General features: G+C 39.3%; 1 protein-coding gene across 1 annotated transcript in view; it reads left to right on the top strand.

The window, feature by feature from the left end:
- Positions 1-17,234, top strand: part of USH2A (usherin) — an 819,384-nt gene that overhangs the window by 759,076 nt on the left and 43,074 nt on the right. The window contains exon 63 of the mRNA XM_006155854.1: positions 1,485-1,806. Coding sequence (XP_006155916.1) covers positions 1,485-1,806 — 322 coding nt within the window. The remainder of the gene's footprint in view (positions 1-1,484; positions 1,807-17,234) is intronic.

Below are 17,234 nucleotides of genomic sequence, written 5' to 3'. Positions count from 1 at the left end.
TCTCAGTGTCTCTCTCTGTCTCTCTCTTCAGCAAGTGCATGCATCCTATTGGGGGAAGGGGGAGACAAAAAGGTCAAAGAGAAAGAAAACAGGTAAGAGAAAGGAAAGCAGCAATTAGGGGAACAAAAAGGGGAGGTAGAAAACTAACAGTGGAAGTGCTGGAATCAAAAGAAATCAAGGGAGAAAGAAAGGTAGCTGGGTGCTTTAAGGGAAATGAGGAGTGTCATAAAATCAATGGGGCATGGGCACAGAGAAAAAAGTGCTTATTTGCAGCCATAGGCACTTAATACTAACAAAAATCCCTTTGGTTGAAAGGGTATAGTCCCTATGTAAATAGACCTTTTTCAGTACAGAGACCAGCTATGAGGCACAACGTAATTGATTAGTCGAGTTAAACTGGATGGTGATAAGGTGTCCCCATGATTGATAATCTAGTGTGGAGCTGGGCTGACTTTGGCCCAGCAAGGTCTTTGTGTGGTGTAAGAGAGCCTGTTTTAAGATGTCAGGTACCAGGTGACGGGATTTATGACCACCGAGACCTTACTCCATGATGTTCCTTCATGACCTGGAGACATTCTGGGGGAATCACTTAGCACCAGCTGCAGTGATAGGAGGAGTCTGAGGCTGCTGACACCTGCTTCAGACTCCCCAGAGGCTGCTCTCTTCATGGCTTTGTTAAGTAATACTGTGGAGAACTGAATTTTCATGCTAAAAAGAATCACGAGAGTTTATTTATTCCACATATTCCTTTTCAGGGAAAGAATCATGCCCACCCCTTCCAGACAATTGAAGATCTTTATTTTGTTTTTTTGGGTTTTTTTAAGAATTATTTATTTTTAATTTTATTTATTCATTTACTTATTTTATTTTGACCAGAGAGAAACAGAGAGAGAGAGAAAGTAAGAAAGCAAGCCACCAGGTCCAGGACTTGAACCATGGTCAGCCATGTGGGAATGTCTAGCACCTTACTTAAACACCACACCACCTGCTGGTCCCCCAGGATCTTTATTTTGAAAAGCCAGGAGGTCTTAAAATACTCTAAAATTTTCATGTGTTTGTAGCTTTTGTTATTTTTTTTTAAGAGAGATTTTTGCTCTAGGGCACATGCACTTGCAGGAGAGATAGAGAGAGAGAGAGACAAAATAAAAGTAAGAAATTGCTCCACAGGGGATGGCCATGCTGTAATCCCTTCTTCTCCATTCTCCTCTCAGGATTTTTTTGGCCACACATGTACATGTATCCAATGTGAGTTTTAAGCCACCACGTACGTCCTGGACTTGAATCACTGTCAGCCATGTAAGAGTCTAGCACCCCAACTACCATGCCACCTGTTGGTCCCAGCTGTTAATTTTAAGAGTTAGGTCTAGATAAGACCAAATGTAAAGGTATTTGTCACTTTTCCCTAAAATACTGGGCTTTTGAAGAGTCTCCTCATGAAAGCCTATTTTGCTAATCATTGGTCATTTCTGCCTTGTGTCCTGAAGTTACGAGGTACGAATTCAAGCCTGTACCCCTCTGGGGTGTGCATCAAGTGACTGGACATCCATACTGACCCCTGAGATCGCACCTCTGATGCAACCACCTCCCCATCTGGAGGTCCGGATGGCTCCAGGAGGATTCCAGCCCACCGTTTCCCTTCTGTGGACAGGGCCACTTCAGCCAAATGGAAAAGTTTTATATTATGAATTGTACAGAAGACAAACAACATCTCAGCCTGGAAAATCCAATCCAGTGCTAACCTATAATGGGAGCTCCAGCTCTTTTATGGATTCCGAACTATTGCCTTTCACAGAGTATGAGTACCAGGTAAGAAATGTGTATTATCAATAATTCAAGCTGATCGTGTGCACCCATCAGCACCTGCCTGTAAAAATGGCTGCAATCTGAAAAGCCACTTAAAGAAATGTGGGGCTTAAAGAGGGTGATAATATCCTTTAAAAAATTGTAAGCAGTAAATGAGGGATGAAAGACCATATTCATTTGCGTTTTTCATTTCCTTGGTTCTTGATCCATGTGATATATGCTTGTTTTTCCTATGTGGATTTCAGATGAAGCATTTGCAATGCTTATTAATGAGGTGGTTTCTTCCATGAAGCTTCCGTCTCTCAGGGTTGCCTCGATAAGAGATACTCTTTGTTAAAAGATGACTTTCATAGGACCCGCAGGTGGTATCGTGGTTACTGCATTTAATAATTGCTTACTGCAATTAAAGTCCAGACCTAGCAGCTTGAAAATCACACCCTGCATGTGTGCGTGCATGCCCAAAATCCAGAGAAGAGATTGGAGGAGAAAGGATTGTGGCATGGCCATCCTCTCTAGGGGGTGGTTTCTCACTTTCTTTCTCTATGGCTCTGTCTCTCTAGCAAGCACACACACCCTATGGCAAAACTCTCTGTCTCTTAAAAAAAAGAGATGACTTTCATGCTGGCCCTGTAGGCTAGTGGTTAAGGGAACTAGATCCCTGGCAGTCTAAAGCAGCCCTGGCAGATAAAAAGGCACACAAGATGCATTGGTATACATTGCCCAAATCCTGACAGGATGGAGAATGAGGAAAAGGCATTGGAGCATAACCACTTCCCATTGGGAGGGTACCTTCTCCCACTCCCTCTCCATCTCTCTGCTTGTTCCTCTCTGGTGAGTGCAAATACCCTCTGGCAATAAAATTAATTTAATTAATTAAAAAGATAACTTCGAAAATAACTTAATTGTGAAAGACAAAATCTAAGAGTAGACATCTCTAGCTTTAGTGTCCAAGAATGATATGAAGTGGGGATACTTGGTGGCACAGTGGTAACACAACTGGACCCAGATAGGAAAAGTCCTGGGTTCACATCCCAGGACCTCTCAAACACACCCACGATCAAGGCCAACCAAGAGTAGGGGTCCATCACAGTATGAAGACCCTGTTGGGGGTACATCTCTCTCTCTAAGAAGAAATAAATACTTTTAAAAAGAACAATATGGATTGTTGAGAAAAATTTAGAGGTAAGCAATTAAGTTATACGTGTGGGTAACGTAAGTTTTGTATGAGAATAGTCTAAAAAATGGAACTTTGTATTTCCTTAAGGAGTCAAGAATTAAGAATAATATTCTGGGGTACCAGTATATTGCATATTGGTTATATCTCTGGACTCCTACATAGTCGACCATGGTTTGAGTACCAGACCTGGCAGCTTAAAACTCATGCCAGAAGCACAAACTCATCCCCAATGTCCTGAGAGGCGAATGAAGGAGAAGGGATTGTGGCATGGCCATTCCCTCTCCCCATGCCCAGAAGGGTTGATTTCTCACTTTCTGTCTCTCTCTGGTGAGAACATGTGCCCTATAACAAATATCTCTCAAAAAAATGAAAGAAAAAGAAAGAAAGAAAGAAAGAAAGAATAAGAAGAATATTCTTAAAATATTTTGAAATGTATAGAAGATTTCCATTAGGTTTGTCTTATTTTTCCAGCAGATTGTATTTGCATTCTTCTTGTGATAGCGATCACCCTGTGTCCTGTGGAAAAATGTACCCCCCTACCTACTCCCTTCATTCACATTTGATGGGATTGTCAGTCAATGTGTCTGCCAACTGGTGGACCATGAGCCACACTCTGCCCCTCAGACTCTTCTGAGACTTCGCTTAAGCAGAATGTCTCAGAATTGTAAAGGATAGAGGTGAGAAGTCCTGATAAAATATCCTTAACCTTAATCCAAAAGCTTTTCTTATCCACACTATTTCCGAGCATGGTTTTTCAGCTGTTCTTTTAATTCCATGTACTCCCATGAATTTCCTTTTGTTTAAGTCAGAATCAGTTCTTCTTGCTTGTAGTCAAAGAAAGCTTGCTGACTGATGCAAGCACTAAGTGCCAGGCACGATGCCAAGAGAAATTTTCTAAAAAAGGAAATTGAGCCTTAAAAAACTTACCATAACAAAAAAAGAATAAATCATTAAGTCACCAGAAATACATTGACCAAATCAATACGTACAATGATTTAAATGTAAGCATGAATGAAAAGAGTTTGATTTTGGCCAGTAATGTAAGGGATGAATTTCTCAATTAAGTTGGTAAGATTTCAAAATATAAATAGATTTTCAAATGTTTTGCAGAAATACCAATATAAAAATTGTTTTATTATTATTATTATTATTATTATTAAAGTTTGCTAGGGCATGTGTGATCATCAAAAAGAGACAGAGAGAGGAGAGAGAGAGACAGCAAGAAAGCAAGCCACCAGGTTCAGGACTTGAACTGTGGTCAGCCATGTGGGAGTCCAGTGCCTTAACCACCATGTCACCTGCTGGACTTCAATATAAATTTATAATTCCTTGTTTGTAATTTCAAATATAAAAATCTCTTAAAAACAGAAGTATTTCCTTAATTTAGCACAATTTATTTGGCAGCAAAACCCAATCTAAATAGACTTGAGTCTTTACCGTATTTACTTATCTTACTTAATGTGAATATTTATCTTTTGTTACTAAAATAGTGTACTTTATTACAAGATCACTAACCAGATCATGCCAGGGATATTGCAAAATATACAGAATACAAAGCATACATTTTATTACCTTTCTAAAATCTGAAAAAATATATACATATTTTAAAGTACATCAGGCCCCAAGGGTTTAGGATAAGGGTTGTGGTTATGTCAGGAAGAAACAAAATATTTATCTATGCCATAATTGGAAGCAGCATAATGTTAGAAACAAGCAGAACCTATGTGGCCATTCTTTTCTTCTTTGCTCATTGTCTTTACTGAAAAGTGTCAAAGTTATCAAAGACCTTTCCATTCTCAGTTATCCCATCCCCCTCATGAGTAAAAACATACCATTGTGAGAAAAGTGAACAAAATCAGCATAAAAACTTAGGCCTCTAATTAGACACAATGAAATGACCCATGAATACTGAGCAGAGACCACTGGCTATGGATTCTTTGGCAGTGTATTATATCATGGGATTAAATATCGGCCACATATTCTGTAGAAATCCCATCTTAATTTTCTACAGAATGTTAAATTCCCAGCATGAGCCTTGTCTCTCATCAGAAGCTAGGGATGACCAAGAACTGAGGGGCCACTTTCAGAGGAGACCAGTTAAAAACCTCAAGTTGTCATCTCTTTTGTAACTGTTCCTATCAGCTCTGTGTTGCAGTCTTCTTTCATATGAATCCCACACAGATGAAAATATTTCATTTGGTCTTCATAACAAGCTAATCTCAAATGTGTATTCACTAGTTAATACCATGTTGCTACAACATAAGAAGGATAGAGAACAGGGGGAAAAAAGAAAGAGAAAGAAAGAAAGAAAAAGAAAGAAAGAAAGAAAGAAAGAAAGAAAGAAAGAAAATGAATTAGATATTGTATTTGTTAAGCCCATATAAATACATGTAAATGAGTCTATATGGACCTTGAGTAATCCTACAGAAGCCATTTAGGAAGTTATGTAACTAATTATTTTAGGTACTAAAATAATTTATTTCCCTTTAACAAAGGAACATTTAGTCTTTGAGATGAATTTGCATTAGTCTCAAATCCACTTAAGGATTACTTCATCTGCAAGTTACCTTTGAGAAAACACCTTCATTGTCCTAGACACATCTGTTCATCCACTATCTGACAATGATTTGACCTATCTGTAGAGGACTGTGTTTTTTGAAGTAATCCATGTATTTTGAGGGAGTAAAAGTAAAGAACTGAGAAACTTCACAGAGGTGTGGAACTATTAATGGAAGGGTAGCCATGACTGTAGTTGGGTGGGTGACTCTTTATGCATGGCCTTGAGAATGGCCCATGTGGCTGTCCTCCACTTTCCTACACTGACATCCTACATCATTGTATTCCATTTCTGTTTTTGAGTTAAGTTATTACAAGCAGCTGGTAAAAAGTAGTTGTGTGGGAAGTACAAAACAGTCCTTGTCTTGTACCAGTTTTTAATCGAAAAGCTTTCAGCTTTTCTCCATTCAGGATGATGTTCACTGTAGGTTTTTCATAGATAGATTTTATTGTATTGAGAAATGACCCTTCTATGCCGATATTGCTGGGAGTCTTGATCATGAAGGGATGTTGTATCTTATTAAATGTTTTTTCTGCATCATTGATATAATCATATGGTTTTTATCTTTCTTTCTATTAATATGGTGTATTACACTTATGGTTTTGCATATGTTGAACCAACTTTGTATTCCTGGAATAAAGCCTACCCAGTCATGATGTATAATAATTTTTATAAGTGGTTGGATATCATTTGCTAGTATCTTGTCTAGAATCTTTGCATCTATATTCATCAGAGATATTGGTCTATAGTTTTCCTTCCTTGTCCTGTCTTTATCTGTTTTAAGGATAAGGGTGATGGAGGCTTCATAGAATGAATTGGGGAGAGATTCACCCTTTTGGTCTTTAGAAATAACTTGAGCAGAATGGGGCTTAACTCTGCTTTAAAAGTTTTGTAGAATTTAGAGGTGAAGCCATCAGGACCAGGACTTTTCTTTGTTGGGAGATTATTTATTACTGATTCAATCTCCTGGCTTGTTATGGGCCTATTCAGACTTTCTACATCTTCCTGGCTCGATCTTGGTAGATGATATGTGTTCAGGAATTTGTCCATCTCATCCAGGTTTTCTTGTTTCTTGGCATATAGTTGTTCATAGTATCTTCTAATGATGATTTGTATTTCTACTATGTCTGTTGTTATATTGCCTGATTCATTGCAGATTTCTGGTTCCTTTCTCTTTCTTCTTAATAAGATTCACTAGAGGTGTATCAATTTTGTTTATCTTTTCAAAGAACCAACTTTTACTTTCATTTATTTTCTGTATAGTTTGTTTATTTTCTATTTCATTTATTTCTGCTCGTATCTTCATTATTTCCTTTCTCCTGGAGTTTTTTGGATTTCGTTGCTGTTGCTTTTCCAATTCTCTGAGGCACGAAGTTAGGTGATCCATTTGCCTTCTTTCCATCTTTTTATGAGCACTAATCGCTATGAACTTCCTTCTTATGACTGCTTTAGCAGTGTCCCAAAGATTATGGAAACTCGTGTCCTCATTGTCATTTGCTTCCATGAATCTTTTGATTTCAGTCTTTATTTCTTCAGTAGTTAATGAAGTCATTTATGAGTAGGCTATTTAGTTTCCATGTATTTGTGTATTTTTGAGGGTTTCTCTTGAAATTAAAATCAAGTCTAAAATTCCATCATGGTCAGAGAAGATGCTGGATATAGTTTCTATGCCTTTGAATCTGTAGAGGCTTGCCTTGTGCCCTGTCATGTTCTATGTGGAAGTGAGAAAAAAGTGTATCTTGAGGTTTGGGGGTGGAAAGTTCTATAGATGTCTATTAAGTCCATTTGATTTATGGTATCATTTAGATCCTTTATCTCTTTCTTTACCTATGTTTTGTTTAGATGATCTATCTAGAGGGGATAGTGGGGTGTTGAGTTCTCCAACAATTAGTGTGTTGCAGTTTATCTCTCCTTTTAGATCTAACAGTCTTTCCTTTACATATTTGGGTGCTCCTGTGTTAGGTGCATAGATATTTGTAAGTATTATATCTTCTTGATCAATTGACCCTTTTACTACAATATAGTGCCCTTCTTTGTCTCTTCAAACAGTTTTTGTTTTAAAGCCTATTTTGTCTGAAATTAGAATCATGACTCCAGCTCTTTTTTGGTTCCCATTTGCATGGAAAACCTTTTTCCAACCCTTCACTTTTAGTTTATATATGTCTTTATTCATGAGGTGGGTTTCCTGTAGGCAACAGATAAAGGGTTTCTGTTTTGGTTTTTTGTTGTTGTTGTTGGGTTTTTGTTGTTGTTGTTGTTTTTGTTTTTGTTTTTGTTTTTTTATGCATTCAGCCAGTCTGTCTCTCTTGATTGGAGAATTTAATCCATTCACATTCAATGTTATTATCAATATTTCTGAACTTATCCTGACATTTAAGTTGGAAATTGTCTTGGTTGTCTTTTATTCCTTTATTTCTGGCTGTTCGTTCTTTAGCTTTCCTGAAACAGTACTCCCTTCAGGGTTTCTTGAAGGGCTGGTCTAGTGTTGGCAAATTCTTTCACGTTTTGTTGTCTGAAAAGATTTTAACCTTTTTTATTCCATATGAAAGATAATCTTGCAGGATATAATAATCTTGATTGAAATTGTTTATTTCTTAACATTTTCAATACATTTTCCCATTCTTTCCTTGCTTGCATTGTTTCCGTTGAGAGGTCTGGTGTTAGCCTGATGGGATGACCTTTGTAAGTCATTTGTCGTTTCTCTCTTGCCAGTTTTAGTATCTTGTCTTTATCTCCAGTCTTGGCCAGTTTGGCTAAGATGTGCCTTGGGAAAGATCTTCTTGGGTTGATTTTATTTGGGGTCCTTTGTATTTCTTGGATCTGGATCTTTGAGTGCCTCTCTAGACTTGGGAAATTTTCTTCCAGGATTTCATGGAATAGATTTTCCATGCCCTTACTAGTTTCTTCACCTTCTGGGATGCCAGTTGTTCAGATGTTTGGGCATCTAATGGAATATAGTATTTCTCATATATTATCCTCATGGGTTTTTTTGTTATTTTCTCTGTCTTTTTGGTGTTTTTTTTTTTTTTTTCCCCTAGGTCAGAGATTTTATCTTCTACATCAGAGATTTGATCTTCAGCATGGTCTAACCAACTTTTAATACTTTCAAGAGAGTTTTTGATTTCCTGTATTACAGACTTCATCTCAAATAGTTCCATCTGATTCTTTCTCAGAGTGTCCATTTCTTCTTTCTTATCATGGAAGGACTTCCTAATCTGGTCACCATGGATGTTCTAAATTCATTCTCTGGCATTTTGGTAACTTCCTCTTCTTTTTTGAAAGATGGAGGGGAGTTACTGTGTTCTTTTAATGGAGACATATTTCCTGATTTATTCAGATCTAAGGCTCTTCTTCTACTTCTAGCCATTGGGAGATGTATGCACTTTTGAATACCTCTTGGGAAAACATTTCTTCGACTGGGAGCAAGAGGTGTTTCCCTTTTGCTGTGGACTGATGTGTGCCGAAGTCTTTCTTCTGTTGTGTTTAGCAGTGTGGTCTCAAAAGGTGTATTCTATTCAGGTGTCTGAAGAATGGTATCTCCCTTTTCACAGGTGGTTCAGTAAAAGGGAGGATCCCAGAGAACCTTACAATACTAGGGAATTTCAAAACTGTGATTCTAGACCGTTCTAGTCCCTCTGGCAGGGTGGAGGATGAGGGGGAGAGGACAATATAAGAGGGAAGAAAAGAGTACAAAGGAGAATAAAGAAATCTCAGTGCACAATTTCACCAGGGGCCTGGGGAAGGAACTGGAGCTCTGCTGCAGAGCAGAGGCCAGTCTGTGAAACAAGGAGGAGTAGGAAATTAACAAAAGAAAGAAGAACAAACAAAAAGTAATAGATAGACCTGCCTACTTTTCTAGAGGGGAGGGTCCTGGGCTTAGGAGAGCTGGAGCTGCTGTGGGGGTTGGGGAGGTCAGTGTTGCCCCCTGCCACAACGTCCCTTGCTAGCCAGGGGCCTGGAGAAGGAACTGCACCCTCTGTATTTTTAACACGTTGTCTAAATGGTCCACAACCCACTGTTTTGAGAAATGCTGTCTTACAGAGTATAGCATTGTTTTTATGCTACTTAAACTTGATTCTCAAGTAGTGATTTCCTAAACCAGTGGTTTTCAGCCCTGGCTGCACATTAAAATCACCTGGGGAACTTTAGCAAGATTCCTGATGCTAACCCCCCCCCACCCCCTCAGGCCTCATACCTCTGTGGTTCTGATTCTGGGAGGGGTCCAGGCATTAGTATGGCCCAAAGGTTCTCAGGTGATTCTAATGTGCAGCCAGACTGAGAATCACCATCCTAAACTGTCATAAGCTGACTGACCAGGTAAGTGAAGCTAGCTGATGCCTAATTTACATGATGATAATTGATGACTAGCCTATTTGCCTTGGTCTATCTGAGGCTTTCCCAGAGAAGAGTCCTGTTGTTTTGGTATGAAGCTAGAGAAGAGAACAAAATGTGTTGTCTGGTAAGTTCATGTATCAATCTAATCATTTCTTTACTCTTCTTTATGGATTTTCTTTTATTTTTGTCATTGTTATTTTATCTTATTTTGTTTCTAACATGGGAGGACTTTGGTCTTCGATGGTAAGAATAATACCTGCCATCATTTAAAACAGGATTTTTCCATTTTTAGTCATTTCAATACAGCTTCCAGAATCCTGGGATTTTTGAGGGTTCAAACTCTGAAAGAATCAGCTTTAATAAAACCAGGAAGATCTGAAATATAAATAAAATAATCAGGAGGAATGTTTTTCTATTTCACAAGATGGATCGGTGGCTTTGCAGAATAATGTGGTGTAGGGTCCCATTAAAAAGCAAACATTCTCTCTAAATTTCAAGTACAATTTTGTTTATTAAAACTTAATTCTCAAGCAGCTCTGTATAAGTGTGTTTCATACATAAATGAGACACGTTTATACTAAATGAAATTCTTCCTGTTTAAACGGAGATTAGTGGCTTGCTGTGCTACAGAATATTTACAAATCAATGTGATTATTTTCAAAGACAGTATTTTTTTTACCTTCAACCCTTTTAAATTTGGGCTGCATTAATACATACAATATAAACTTCCAAATTCTATATGAGTTCTTAATTGTTCAGCAAGTAAATTAATACAATGGTCTTCCCACCGGCTTTGAGAGAGACCTGGGTGTGAGTCTACTCCATAAGACATTTCAGTTTTCACCTTGGGGGAGTGAGCTGAGGCTAATGAGTAGCTCTCAGTAATTGTGCATTCATATTCATACTCTCGCTTAAGGCAATGACTCACCACGGATTTGCTAGTGCCTGCCATGGCTCCCCTTTTCACTGAATCATGCTGTCAGTGACTTAATTAGTTTTCCTGAAACTTCCTCGCTTTGACAGATTTTTGCAGTAAGCACCCACGCATATTCAGGGGATCCAAAGAAGGCTTCTGTTTGCCTCGTGACAGGGTGACTGAGAAGCAGCAGGTCAGCCTTAGAGGAAGCCCTGTGACTTAAAATGACCTTAGAGCAAGTGGGAGAGCAGCTCTCTGTCTGCTAACAGACTACCAAGGTCCCCAAACAGAGGATGGAAGGAAGCTTGTGAAAGAAACACAGAAGGGGACCTCAGACTGCAGGAGGGGGCACTGTGGAGAGCATTCTACACCAACACCCACAAAAGACAGCCAAATTGGAGGTGATGAGCTGGAAGAGGAAGGAGACAACATAGGCACTTCCAGTCCTTCCATCACTATTCGTGGATCTTGGAGCACGTTAACTTCCTGGGGCCTTTCCACATTGTCTTCACTGTGGTCTCTAAAAAGAATATCGTAGACTGGTTTACGCATCAAACACTTATTTCTCAGAGTTCTGAAGACTAGGAAGTCCAAGGTCAAGGCACCTGTGGTTCTGCTGTCTGGTAAGGGCCCACTTTCCTCACACAGAGGTAGAAGGAGAGGGCAAGCATGTGCTCTCATAAGGGCTCCATCCCATATGACCCAGTTAGCTCCCCAAGGCCCCACCTCCAAATGCTACCGCATTGAAGATTAGGCTTCAGAACAGGGATTTTGGAGGACACATCAGTTGATAGCACCCATCCATAAAGAGAAGCTCTTTCCATTCTAAATTCTACTGGCCTAGTAAAAGTACATACCATTTCTTAAAACTGTACCATTCTTTTTTTTTTTTGAAAGAATCACTTATTTATTTATGGGGGCCAGCAGGTGGCATAGTGATTAAGATGCTAGACTCCCATGTGGTTGACTGATTCAAGTCCCGGACCTGGCAGCTTGAAACTCTCGTTGGACTTGTGTATATGCCCAAAATCCCAAGAAGAGAATGGAGGAGAATGGATTTCAGTGTGACCATGCCCCTAGGGGGTAATTTCTTGCTTTATGCCTCTCTCTCTGTCTCTGTCTCTCCAGTGAGTGCCTATGTCCTATCACAAAAATCTCTTTCAAAAAAAAAAAGAATTACTTATTTAGGGTGGTCAGGTGGCATGGTAGTTAAGATGCTGGACTCCCACAGGGCTGACCACAGTTTGATTCTGGACCTGGCTGCTTACTTTCTCACTTTTCCTCTCTGTCTTTCTTTCATGAATTAAATAATAGTACAATAAATAAAATTAAATGAATGTTTATAAAAATGAATTATTTGTTTAATGTTATTTGCTATTATTATTACTTGCCATAGGGCACCTGCACTCACCAGACAGAGACAGAATTAAACAGGAAAGTGAGAAAGCAAGCCACCAGGTCCAGGACTTGAACCCTAGTTGAACATGTGAGAGTGCAGTGCCTCAACCACCATGCCACCTGCTGGCCCAAAACTATACCATTCTAAAAATTCTAATCAAACACTTCTTGTGGTTGGTCTTTATAACCTACAACTTGTAAAATCTGACAAAATAAATGCCGGGTCAAAGCAATTTGATTTTCTAATAGTATTTAGCTTTAAGTTGGGTTGATGCAAGTGAGTGTGTAAAATCAGCCCATTAGTGGTTATTCCCCAAAATGGACATGGGGAAACATCAGTAGTGGTGTCTTTTATTGAAACCTAACTTTCCAACTTTTTTTTAGAGTTTATTTATTTATTCCATGAATGAAAGAGACAGAGAGAGAAAGATCTTTAACACCCTCACAGGGTCCCAAACCCTGCAGTCTGTCCCCAGCATCAGTCAGCCAGACACAGGCACGAGCATGCTTGGTGTACTCAGGAAGTCATGGGATGTGATTGGCAACCTTTCTCTGTGGGTCTGCATTGTGTAGCATTGTGTTCACCACTGCACCGTCTGGCCCCTTTTTTAAAATATGAAGTCATTTTTAAAACTAAATATATCATGAAATGTCAATGTAAAGTAATAATAAACCTAATTTATTTATTTAGTCACTACATTTAAGAGTCCCATTTAGGTCTTTGAGAAAACTCATTAAGAAAGAAAGAAGACCAGTTTATTGGAAGTAATAGAAACCAATGTGATCTAGGTTAAATAGAAAGGAGTTGTTTCTGTTTACCTGTCCGGGAAGAAGACTGGAAGAAATTCTTGAAACTACGGAAAAGATGTGAATGCCATGCCCTTAAAACCTAGGATGCCAGATTCAATGCCATTGGACTCATTTCCTTTCTCTCCTTCCCTCTGCTTAGCTTGATTCTCTTCAGCGTCATTCTGCATAGACCTCCTCCAGGCACCAGAAAACATCACTCCTGGCACTCCCAGATTAAAACTCTAGGCCTTGGTTTCCTTGTTTTGAAAATATGGGTAGGGCTATCACTGAACTCTTAGGCTTGTCTGGAAGTTAAATAATTTCCTACATAAATGTGCTTGGAAAAGTGCTTCAGAGAGAAAGTATTTAACAGGGGCTTGCAGGAGCATGGTGGTTAAGGCACTGAACTCCCACATGGTTGACCACGGTTCGAGTCTCAGACCTGACAGCTTGTTTTTTCACTTTCTCTCTCTCTCTCTCTCTGTGTGTGTGTGTGTGTGTGTGTGTGTGCGTGCGCGCGCGTGTGTCTCTGTGTGTGTGTGTGTGTGCGCGCGCATGTGTCTTTCTGGTCAAGTTAAAAATAATAAATAAAATGAAATTTTTGTTTAAAAAAGAAACTACTCAACAATAGACCAATAATGTCATTATTATTATTATTATTATTATTACCTTCCTACCTTAGAATGGAAAAAGGGCTTCTCTCTCCCAATATATATGTCAACCTAGAGCAGGATTCTGGCTGGCCCTACTGCACCATATGCCTTCCTGTGAACAAAAAGAATGAAGTCCATGGTAGAGAAGGCCTAGTCACAGAGCCTACCTATGGTCAGGGCCTCATGGAATATGTGGACAATGTTTTCAGCCAGAAATAAGAACTTCCTAGCACATTGCAAATGCCAACCTTATTAACAAGTGAGCTACACTTGGGTAATATTTATGCTCTTTGTTTTTTTACTTTGGAAATTCATAACCTTCCTGTTTTCCAAATGAAGATAATATTCACAGCTTGTATAAAATACTTATTTTCTTATAGCCTCCTTTTTCTTGTGAACAAATGGGTGTACTATGAGAATTAAGGACTTTGGTGTATCTAGCAGGATGGATATAGTGGGCCCATGCCCCACCTTATTCCTGACTACCCTCCTAATCAAAAGGAGATTCTTCCAAGAGGCAAAAGAGCCAGGTGAAGAGAATTCTTTTGTCTGCATCAATAAGTCATTAATAAAATGCTAGAATGTAAAAATCTCTAATCGAGCACAATTGGCTCTGAAGGTGCAGTAGCCCTTCAGCCGGGCAGTTCAACCTTCCCTGTCCTTGTCGTCTCTTCTCAGGAAAAGAATAATTTGCCCGTATACCCATAACTGATTCATCCCTACTCTGATAACCTGGTTCCACTTTTCTGTGACTAGCTACTTGCTTCATACCACTTGTTTTCTATTGCTATCACCCTTACCCCAGCCCTTTCTTAAAAATTTTCTACATACATCACAAAGAAAACTTATCGAGCATGTTTTCTGTTTGGTTTTGGACTTGCATTTAATTAGGTATTAATCTCACTAACGTATTTCTGACCAGCATGGAGGCTTTTGTTTGGTTAGTCTCTCCCACAAGAACTAAGCTCCCTCCACCCCCCAACTCCCACAGCTCAGGGTTTTAAATGATTTATTGATATTGTCTGACTCAGGCAGTGCATTTGTTCTAGAAGTTTAGGGCCTGAGTGCTACAGCTTAGACTGAAGGCCATGAGGACATTTCCATGAATAGAAAACTGAAGTCTGCCACCAGCCCAGGGGCCAAATCATTTTTTGTCATGAGGCATTTTGTTTCCACAGGAGAACCAAATAGATTCCACATCTCTCCATCTTTTATGATCAAATGCCTCTCTCAGACTACCCACAGTTATTGGTTCCCATGTGTTGGTTCAAAATGTATCAATGGAGATCTCAGCAGAAGACCATGACACAATCTATGGGGGTGTTCTGAGAGAATTCGAAGAAGAGACTACGGAAGTATGGGAAGAATTAAGGAGCATCAGGATGGTAATGTTCCCAGGGAGTAGCAATAGTCAGAAGCTATTATCTTCTAGGCTGAAGGGATGAAGAACTTGCTGGGCAATGGAAAAGGAATCAACCTTGTCAAACTCTAGTGCCAAAGAGCGAAAAAAATAAATAATCCAAACTCTCTGCTGCCATTACCATTATTTTTCAATTTTGACTAAATTGAGAGAGAGCAAGCTGCCAGGTCCCACACTCAAACCGCGGTTGGCCATGTGGCAGTCCAATACCTTTAACCAGCACGCCACCTGCCGAGCCACCCCAACTGTTATGAAGTCAGAGAAGAGGGACCAGCATTTGGCATAATGGCTATGTCATGGGACTTCCATGTAGTCAACTATGGTTCGAGTCCCGGACCCGGTGGCGGGCGCGAGTGCCCAAGATCCCGAGAGGAGAATGGAAGAGAAGGGATTGCAGCATGGCCACCCCTCCTGGAGGGTGATTTCTCGCTTTCTGTCTCTCCATCTCTCTCTCTCTTTCTGGCGAGCACACACACCCTATAGCAAAAACCTCTCCAAAAAAAATGAATTCAGAGGAGAAGAAATCCCAGATGAAGCAATCTCTGAAAGCCAGCCTCCCTGGGTACAGAGTAGACCAAAGAGAGACAGAATGGATCTGGAAGAAAACCAGCACATGCCCTATACTCCAGACTGGCACTGCTTCCCACCCTATTTGTGGCATTGCCCTCCTCAGAAGAACCCTTCCTGGGCTAGAGGGTCATCAGGAAAGCCCTAGCCTGCCACTCTGTGATGATTGATGAACTCCAAGCAAATGTGAAGATTTAAGGAGGACTGCACTTAAATACTTGAACCAATGGTATATCATGATTGAATTCTAAATAAATCTGAGGTTCTATATGAAACAATCAAATCTACAGGTGGAAACCAAACAGTAACAGATTTAAGTAAATCAGATGCGTTCAATTGAAATCTTTAGGAAGATGGTTGGGACTTCTTCTTGTTCATTGATTTATCTATCTGTTGATGGATCTGATCATTACTAAGATGCCTATAAACATCTAGGAAAATGTACAGTTCTCTCTTTGATGCCTATAGGCATATTTGTAATGGAAACCAGAAATAAATATTTTTTTCCTCTGAGGATCTATTGACTTGCTCTAACTTTTATTTTTTATTTTTTTGCTCCTACTTGGGAACATTTCTGAGAAATTTAAATGAATAAGAAGGCAAAATAGAGACTTCCACTCAATGAATAAATTTCAGTATAGCAGCAGTATTTCTGAAAAACCAGACTTTAATTTATTCTATCCTTCAAAGCTCTAGAGTGAAGAAGTATCTGGAAAAAGAAACAAATTTCGAGTATTCCTTATCTGAAATGTTTAGTACCGGAAGTGTTTTTGGTTTTCATTTGTTTTTCAGATTTTGAAATATTTGCATGTACAGAAAGACAGATCTTGAAAATGGAATCTAAGTCTAAAGACAGAATTCGCTTACGTTTCATGTATACCTTTTACACATAATCTGAAGAAAATAATTTTATGTAACATTTTTGGACTGTAGCATTTTGACTGTGACCTGTCACATGAGGTCAAATGTGGAATTTTCTACTTATGACATTATGTCAGCACCCAAAAAGTTTCAGCTTTTGGAGTATTTCAGATTTGGGATTTTTTGACTAGGAATACTCAGCTATATAAATACGTAAGAAGTATTCAAATCCAGTATTGTTATAAAATGCGAATCAAATAATACCTAGTGGGATAAGGAGGCAGATGGCATAATGGTTACGTCACTGGAATCTCACATAGTCGACCATGGTTTGAGTCCCAGACCTAGCGGCTTAAAACTCAAGCCAGGTACGTGTGTGTGCATGACCAAAATCCTGAGAGAATAGAAGAGAAAGGATTGCACCATGCCATCCCCCCACCCCACCAAGGGTGATTTTTGCTTTCTATCTCTCTGTCTCTCTCTATCTCTCTAGGGAGTGCACGTGCTCTATAGCAAAAATTTCTCTTAAAAAAAATATCTAGTGGACATCTTCCTTAACTGCCCATAAAACTCAGACTCCTCCCTGATTCCATGAGGTCTTTCATGGTCTGACTTCAATCTACTTTGTCCTCATTTATCATCCCCTGAGCTTTTCTCATTAAGGCCTGTCACATCAGCCTTCTTGAGAATTTAGCCTTAGAGCCTTTGCACGAGTTCTTGCTTTTTCACAGAATGTGTTTTCCCTACATCTTCATATG

Source organism: Tupaia chinensis, unplaced genomic scaffold (assembly GCF_000334495.1).
Source record: "Tupaia chinensis unplaced genomic scaffold, TupChi_1.0 Scaffold000473_1, whole genome shotgun sequence".
In the NCBI taxonomy this organism is placed as follows: Eukaryota; Metazoa; Chordata; class Mammalia; order Scandentia; family Tupaiidae; genus Tupaia; species Tupaia belangeri.
Note: the sequence above shows the minus strand (reverse complement) of the source record. Positions and strands in the feature narration are given on the sequence as shown.